Raw genomic sequence first — 8,259 nt, 5'->3', positions numbered from 1 at the left:
ATAACATTCTGGGACATGTTTCCATTCATTGAGATCATGAAAGAAAATTGTCACTTATGCAGCATGGACTTTAGGCGCTGAGGCACTGTGGGGCCAGCATAAAAGGCAGCCTAACTGGTGGCTGTCTCATCCACTTCTGTCACCTCCTGCTCCTTGGGAACCAGGTGAGTTGGAAGCCCCTTTCTCCTCCACCCTCTCTAGGACAGGGTTGAGCTTTCCAGCCCTTGTTCCCACTCCTTGTTCTTCTGGGGTGTTCTCCGATGGTGCTCGTGTGGGCAGAGGGGAGAGCGTGTGTTCTGGCCAGAGGCTGAGGCTGGGCTGAGGTGCTTCTTTGCATCCAGGCTGGGCAGCAGCACGGCTGGGGCTGGCTGAGCTCTGAAGGAGCGTGCTGGGCTGAGGCCCAGGATCCCCAGTTTGGGCCCGCACAGGCTGGAGCTGCGCAAGCAGCAGGGGCCTTGTGTTGCTGGGGGTGCCTTGCGGGCTGTGTCTCAGGTGTGCGTGTGCTCTGCTTCCTCCCTGCCCTCTGTGCCAGGTGCAGCGCCAGGCTCGAGACATGTCCTGCCCTGAGAAGTGCCAGCAGTGCCGGCCCTGCAACCCTTGCTGCCAGCCCTGCGGCCCCTGCCCGCTGGCCAACAGCTGCAATGAGTGCTGTGTCAGGCAGTGCCAGAGCTCCACCGTCGTCATTGAGCCGCCTGCTGTGCTGGTGACCCTGCCCGGGCCCATCCTCAGCTCCTTCCCACAGAACACCGTGGTGGGATCCTCCACCTCCGCTGCCGTTGGCAGCATCCTCAGCTCTGAAGGAGTGCCCATCAGCTCCGGGGGCTTTGACATCTCCTGCATCACCAGCGGCTATGGTGAAAGATGTTGTCGTCCCTGCTAAAGCTGCTGCCACCACCAACATCCTTAGGCAAGAACCTCCACGACCTCAGAACACGCTGCTGGACTGAAGACAGAATTTCTGGGACAGTGCATTTAGACTTTTTGGCTATTAGTTCCTTCTTCCTCTCTGTCCTCTCTCTTCCTTTTCATTTCCTGTCAGCACCATTCAATGCCAGCCCTAGTGGGACCGGTTGGCCCCCTCCTGCCCTCCTTCCCTCTGCAGGCCGGCCAGATGGACACCCCCACTGCATCTTAGTGTCTGCTCCTGCTGTTTTTCTCTAAGAACTACCTCCTTTTCTTCTTTTGACTCAATAAAGTTGGTTTTGCATTCAAACTTTGGCCTCTGATTTCTCCTTCATTCTGTGACAACTCTTCCAGTCTCTTCGGGAGAATGGTGGAAATGCAGAGAGCAGGACTCACTGCTGTGGATTTTCTTTGTGCCATTTCCCTTGGAGCTGACAAAGATATCCCTGACAGTAAGGGTGTTTCTTCAGAATGGTTTATTATCCTGTGTTGGTGTTGGGGGTTTTGTTCTGTTTTGTTTTGTCATGTTCACGGGGTGGCCGCTGCCCCTCCTCCACACAGCCCAGACCTGAAGGACCAGCCAGCACCAGTGAGAAATCCTGGGGACATTTTCCCTGCTGTGTTCAGGAGCTGGGCTGCTGCTTGCTTCCCAGGCCTCTGTTGTTCTTCTGCTACTGCTTCGTGGTTCTTTTGCTATGCTGTAGCCGTTCACACCTTACCCGCCAAGACATCCCTGGGTTCCACCTACAGAAGTGGAGTTTCTTCTGCCTCTGTCTTGCCACCCCGGGTGAGCCCGCCCTGCTGTTCCAGCTTGCGTTTTCTGAGGTTTCCTGCTACAGCTCCTTTCGCTCTCCAGAGGGGGCAGCAAGATCGGCTCCCCATCTGTCCCTTCCTTCTCCCTTCTTTCCCATCGCCTGAGCCGCCATTGCCACGTGCAGTGAGGCGGCGAGCTCGCGCCACAGCGCCCCCTGCAGGCGCGGGGGGAGCACCGCGCGCGGTGACCCCCCGGCCCCCCTGCCGGCCGTGAGCGGAACTGCACCGAGGGGAAAGTGCAGAAAGAGAGCGGCTGGCACCGGGTGTCTGGCGGCGGGTAAGGTTCCACAGTTTCAATATCTAGCGCTGATTAAATTTTTTTCTTTCTTTTTCTATGTCCCTTTTTGTTGTTGTTGTTAATAAACAGGGATTTTTTCACTTTCACTGACTAGTATTAATTTCTCATTGGCAAAAGGGATTAGTGGAGCCTTTCTCTCCATTCTCTCATTTCAGGGCATTTTTTCCTAAATTTGTCTTCAAACCAAGACAGGGTGATGAGGCAGTGGAACAGAGAAGTTTCTTCTCGTTCCTGGAAGTGTTCAAGGCAAGGTTTCTCAGGACTTTGAGCCACTTGGTTTGGTGAATGCTATCAATGTCTGTTTTGTGGGGTGGCTGTGGAGCTGCAGATGAAATAAATGTTCTTTAAATTCCCTTCCATCCCAAGTGTTTGAGTCAACACAGTTGGGCAGATGGAACAACCACAAAACCATGGTGGAAAGGCAAAGAGTAAATTTATTTCCTTACCTCACTCCACAGAGGAGGACGAATCAACACTGGGGCAGAGTGGGAATGCTGTTACCCTTTCGGCTCAGTCCTGTGGAGGCAAATAGGCGGGAATTCCAATACCTTTAGGGCCAGTCCTTGCTGGCAGGGCTCCTCTTTGCATCAGTGCTGTGATCTCCCTGTGCTTTTTGTGATCTCTGAGCTTTGATCTTCTCTCTCCCAAAACAGGGAGCTCAAGCATGTCTGTGAGAGGGCATCCAAGTCTCTCTAAACACCTGTATTGTTTCTACACAGAGGTTCTACTTCTCCAAACAGACAGAGGATAAACAGTAGGTGGAAACTGAAATGATCTCTGCACAGGGTGGGCAAGTGAGGCCATTCCCACACCCTTCTTTTGCTTCTTCAGAAAGGCATGGGAGTGTTCTGTCTAAAAATGCATCTTTGTGACAGACTGAGAGGTGAGCCAGCACTGTCTCAGGAATGCATCAAATCTCAATCCAGCAGCCACTCCAACGCCATTCTATGCGTCAGAGATGACCAAAGAGCTGGAGAACCAACGCTATGAGTGAAGGCATGGAGCCTTTTCTCTCTGGAAAGCAGAAGGTTTGGGAAAGCCTCATGCAGTTTTCCAGCAGTTCAAGGGTTGCTACAAAAAGCATGGGGCCTCTTTCATTCCAAAGATTCACATGGAGAAGGGTGCGTCATTTCCAAGGAGTGCACTTATTCAAGAACATAATGCTCCATGGTAGCTCCCCAACAGGGGAACAAGTCCTGCCAGCAGGACCTGCTCCATTTTGGCCTTCTCTCCACTGCAGTGGACATTCCTGCCATGAATCTTTTCTGGTACAGGCTGTTCATGGGGTCACAGCTTCCTTCATGGTACATTCACCTCCAAATGCCTCCTCAGAGCAGCTGATCCCAATCAGCTCTTTCGTGTGGCTAATAACAACCTAAGCCATGAAACCCCTCAGCCCTGTGTGTCTGTACAGCAGCAGGGCAGAACAGTTAAGGTGAGGGAGCTGTTTGAAGAGAGGAGGTTGTGGGCTGTCCCCCAGCAGTGCTGCGTCCTATTGCGCCCGCACGCCCTTTCTGTCAGGTTTGGGAACCATCTGCTCCCTGCTGGTAGCTGCAGTAAAGTAGTGAGGAATGTCTTTGTCAGCTCCAAGAGAAAAGGCATAAAGTAAAATCCACTGCAAGAGTAGTCCCACATTCTGCTTCCTCCACCTTTTGCCCTAAGTTCACTGGAAGAGTATCCACCGATAGAAAGAGAATCAGAGGCCAAGGCTTGGATGCAAAACGACTTTATTGACCCTAAGCAAGAAAAGGACATGGTTCTCAGAGAGCACCAGGAGCAGCCACTAAGGTGTAGTGGGGGTGCCCCTCTGCTGGTCTGCAGAGAGAGGGAGGGAGGGAGGCCAACAGGTTCCACTAGGCTGGCATTGAGTGGTGATGACAGGGAAGGAAGGGAAGAGAGACAAGAGAGAACAAGGAAACAAAAGTCAGAAGCCCTACATACAGTGTCTCAAAATTCTGTCTTCATTCCAGCAGCAGGTTCCGAGGTCTTGCCCAAGGACATTGCCAGCAGATTTAGCAGGGGGGACAGCATCTGCCACCATAGCCGCTGGTGATGCAGGAGATGTCAAAGCCCCCGGAGCTGATGGGCACTCCTTCAGAGCTGAGGATGCTGCCAACGGCAGCGGAGGTGGAGGATCCCACCACGGTGTTCTGTGGGAAGGAGCTGAGGATGGGCCCGGGCAGGGTCACCAGCACAGCAGGCGGCTCAATGACGACGGTGGAGCTCTGGCACTGCCTGACAGCTGGTCTGGAAGCAGGAGGAGAAGAATTGGAGGCTTCCCACTCACCTGATTCCTGAGGAGGAGGAGGAGGTGAGAGAAGTGGATGCGAGAGCAGAGACTTGGGCTGCCTTTTATAGCAGTCCTGCACTGCCTCAGGCCCAGTAGCACCTTGGCGGAAGTAATAATTTTCTGACAGCTCATGGCAAATGTGCACTATCCCAGCTAATGGCAGGGGCTGTGTCCTGGTTTCCTGCACTGCGGCCTCTTCATTTCCTGGCTTCTGCCATGTGCATCCCTATTTCCTATGTGAAGACTTCTGTTAGGGCCGGGATGAGAGGCCCAAGAATTTCTGTGATATAAACAGGTCATCACAGGCAGAATGCTCGCATTATGGTCTGGTGGCATTCCATGTAGGTACGTGAGGTGAACCTGTGTCATTCCTGCGGGTTTGTTTGTGGCAAAATTTTCAGGACATCACCCTCTTTCTTCTTTTACTCATGCACAAGGACTGCCATGTGAAGGAAGATGAAACATCCTTTTCTCCTCCTCCCCCATATCTCTCTGGAAGTCACTCTTTTTATCACTTAGATGGGCTTCTGCTTGGAGGGTTTTTCCCTCTTGCTCTATTTACAGTATCTCAGGGACATTGTGCCGGTCTCATTGACCTCATCCTCTTCCTGTACACTCTCTGTGGGTCCTTTGGGGAGACAAGGACCATTTCTGTGGCCTGGTCCCTTCATGGGTTGCTTGAGTTCTCTCAGAGTTGTCCCAAACACCTCAACGGAGTTCCCACTTTTTGATGGTTTTCTTTTATGAATGTTCAGATTTTTGCAAGGTTCAAGGGAGGCCTTCCTAAGCACACGTGTCAGTCTGTGCATGTGTGCATCATGAGGGCACATGAACATTCTCACAGTTGGCCTCCCTTTGGCATGTCCTTGAACCCCACAGAGGCACCGGTTGCCCTGGCGAGACAGAGCCAATGTACAGCTGAATGGTGCTGCCTTTGACCTTGCAGAGAAGTGTGCAGAGAACTGAAATGTAGCCTCTGCCGCCTCCACCCTCCATTTCTTGCTTTATGTCCAGGGAGAATGCCCAGAAATCCTGCCAGCACCAGCAGGCATTCATCCCAAATAGATCCCCCTCTGCTGGAGTGTCGCTGGTAAGTGGATGTGGTGTCCCACTCATAAGGGGGAGGCAACAGCCAAGATTTTTACATGCTGGTGACTGAGAGGAAAGACCAGAGAGTCCACAGAAGATTTAACATTTTATTAATAAATTGCCAACAGCCAAGATTTTTACATGCTGGTGACTGAGGAAAGACCATCAACTCTGGCGGCTTTGACATCTCCTGCATCACCAGCGGCTATGGTGAAAGATGTTGTCGTCCCTGCTAAAGCTGCTGGCAACATCCTCGGACAATAACCTTCAAGACCTCAGAACTTGGGGCTGGACTGAAGACAGAATTTTTGGAACATTTTTGCCGTTAGCTTACTGTTCACTTGTACCACTCTCTTCCCTTTCTCTTCCCTTCCTTCCCTGTCATCACCACCCAATGCCAGCCTGTTGGGGACCTGTCGGTCTCCTTCCCTCCCTCTGCAGGCCAGGCAGATGGACACCCTCATTGCATCTTAATGTCTGTTCCTGGTGCCCCCTGTGAGTTTCCGCCTTCTCTACTTTGGACTCAATAAAGTTGTTTTGCATCCAAACCTGGGCCTCTAGATCTCCTTCCTTGTGTGGGAACTTTTCCAGTGAGCTCAGGGTAAAAGGTGGAAATAGTAGAGGGTGGACACTCCGCAGTGGAATTTTCTTTGTGCCCTTTCCATAGGAGGTGATGAACGCATCCCTGGCTACTCCACAGAAATGACCATCAGGGAATGGAAAACAGCAAGGCCTGGGGATAGCCCACAACCTCCTGTCTTCCAACACCTCCCTCACATTTAATGTTTGGCCCAATTTCTGTCCAGACAGGCTGGGCTGAGGGGTTTCACGGCTTAGGATTGGTATCAGCCACACAGAAGAGCTGATTCAGAACAGCTTTTCTGTGGAGTCCTTTGCTGCTTCATGCGGAAACCACAGAATTTCCTCCAATGTCGCAAAATGCAACCAAGTGGGGATTTCTTTACCATGCCCCTTTTAGATTGTCCACTGCCCATTTCCAAACACCAGCCCAAAAATATAACTATACTGATAGAAATAGAAGCACTAACCTATTATCAATTGATCAAACCAAGTCAAATGCCAAATTCCAGGATGCCAAATAACCCATTCCCAGTGCTGGAAGATCTACACATCTTATACAGGATTTTGGCAGGATTGCCAAAAGAATGCCTTACTATCAAATGGGGTCTTACCGGTGTCCCAGACTGGTCCCAGGGTCTGTGGTCTTCTTGAGAACAGTCCCAGTGCTTGCCAGAGATCCCCCGGATTCACAGGAGATCAGGTAGAGGGTTGCATCTGAGTGGCCAAAAATGATACTAAAATTGGCCCGATAGACAATTTATAACAGAGCTTTGAGTGTTAGAAAGCAGGAATTCATCACTGCAGCATTGGGCACTCAGGGGATCCTTCCTCTAATTGAGTGCAATGGGGCTCCAATAAAGAGAGATTTAATCATGCACGCTGATTACATATTCTTTAGCTAGCCCAGCTTCCTTGACTTTATTCTACATGGTTTCAATCCTTGTCAGCAGTCCTTATATGCTTCTTTGGGGTCTGGCCTCAAGTCTGATGTCCTTTTTAGGTGGCTGGTCCTCAACTGCTGCTTTTGAGTAAGCGCAGTATTGTTGTTTAGCAGAACGCTGCTTTAACAGAGTTGCAGAGCTGAGCTGGCATGCTGCCTGCCTTTTCCCTGACTTCTGTTTGCCTGAGCAACAACCTTTATGTATTTCTCCAAGGCTGTGCTGTTCTGTTCTACAGTTCTAATCAGAATTGTCCATTTTCCGCGCTTCACGTGTCAAAGGAAAATAACTTTAAGGGATGGGACTATGCAATTACACGGATTTACTGTTTAAAATAACAAACACATCAGTCGAGGCGTGAGATTTTACAACACCTCCGAGTAATGGCGACTAGTCACAAGATTTAGGGTTACATCGTAATTTATAACTTTCTAATCCAATAGATACTTAAAACGACACTTTGTTTTAGATTAATGACCTATCACCTGTGGCACTTCTCACTGCAATGCAGCTATGTCTTGACCAGTAACTTCCCATGTCACGTACACACAGATGTCTCTCTTATACCATCTACATTCTTAAACTATATAAAACCACACTATTATATTTTAAAACCCTTCACCAAAACACCCAGTGTACAATTTTACTTATAACGATAGGAACACAAGTTTGTAATCCTTTTACTTAAAGTCCACAAATCTCTGTCAATTAAGCCAGACCTAGTCTCTTCCAGGGTTGTAAATCAAAGCCTCCTTTAATTGCAGGAGTTTCTACTCCTCTGTCTCCCACACAGAATAAAATGCTATTCTGCTCTACTGTCCTTTTCAACCTTCCTCCTTTGACCTCCCAGACATGGTCAAACTCTTTTCTCCACATGCCTCATGTTCTTTGACAGCTTCCTTCTCCCATAGCTCCTGCCTTGGCAGACAGACACCCCCACTGCACCTCAGTGGTTGCTCCTGGTGTCCTCTCTGAGCCTTTTCTTCCTTAGACTCAATAAAGTTGTTTTGCATCCAAACCTGGGCCTCTGCTTTCTCCTTCCTTGTGTGGCAACTCCTCCAGTGAGCTCAGGGCAAAAGGTGGAAACAGCAGAGGGTGGACACTTCACGGTGGACTTTAATTTGTGCCTTTTCCATTGGAGCTGACAAACACATCCCTGGCTTCTCCAAAATGGTGACCAGCAGGAGAGGATGATGTTAAAAGGTCACCGGTGAGGGAATGGCAATCAGCAATGCCTGGGGATAGTCCACAACGTCCTCTCTTCCAACAGCTCCCTCACAATAAGCCTTCTGCCCAGCTTTTGTCCAGACACACAGGGCTGAGGGGTTTCACTGGCTCAACCAAGC

At 50.3% G+C, this 8,259-nt stretch overlaps 2 protein-coding genes across 3 annotated transcripts in view; both read left to right on the top strand.

The window, feature by feature from the left end:
* LOC103618996 (feather keratin Cos1-1/Cos1-3/Cos2-1) overlaps positions 1-1,209 on the top strand; it is a 6,747-nt gene extending 5,538 nt beyond the window's left edge. Inside the window, exon 3 of the mRNA XM_008637467.2 lies at positions 908-1,209. The gene's annotated coding sequence lies outside the window, so the exon portion shown is untranslated. The remainder of the gene's footprint in view (positions 1-907) is intronic.
* On the top strand, positions 58-5,941 carry LOC103618995 (feather keratin Cos1-1/Cos1-3/Cos2-1). Of its 2 annotated transcripts, XM_017739023.1 has the most exons (3): positions 58-164; positions 533-829; positions 5,579-5,941. In XM_017739023.1, the coding sequence occupies exons 2-3, from the start codon at positions 554-556 to the stop codon at positions 5,627-5,629; spliced, it is 327 nt and encodes a 108-aa protein (XP_017594512.1). In that variant the 5' UTR covers positions 58-164; positions 533-553; the 3' UTR covers positions 5,630-5,941. The 2 variants fall into 2 exon arrangements, with proteins under 2 accessions (XP_017594512.1, XP_008635688.1); XM_008637466.2 differs by lacking the exon at positions 5,579-5,941 and having other exon boundaries at positions 59-164; positions 533-950.
* Positions 5,942-8,259: the final 2,318 nt, after the last annotated feature.

Source organism: Corvus brachyrhynchos, unplaced genomic scaffold (assembly GCF_000691975.1).
Source record: "Corvus brachyrhynchos isolate BGI_N302 unplaced genomic scaffold, ASM69197v1 scaffold2867, whole genome shotgun sequence".
NCBI lineage: Eukaryota > Metazoa > Chordata > Aves > Passeriformes > Corvidae > Corvus > Corvus brachyrhynchos.
The sequence above is the reverse complement of the archived record's forward strand: the minus strand, read 5'-3'. Positions and strand labels throughout refer to the sequence as shown.

Coding starts and splice junctions, on each gene's coding strand:
- LOC103618995 (XM_017739023.1), top strand. CDS start 554: ATGTCCTGCCCTGAGAAGTGCCAGCAGTGCCGGCCCTGCAACCCTTGC. Junction 830..5,578: donor TCAGCTCCGGGGGCTTTGAC/ATCTCCTGCATC, acceptor GGCGGCTTTGAC/ATCTCCTGCATCACCAGCGG.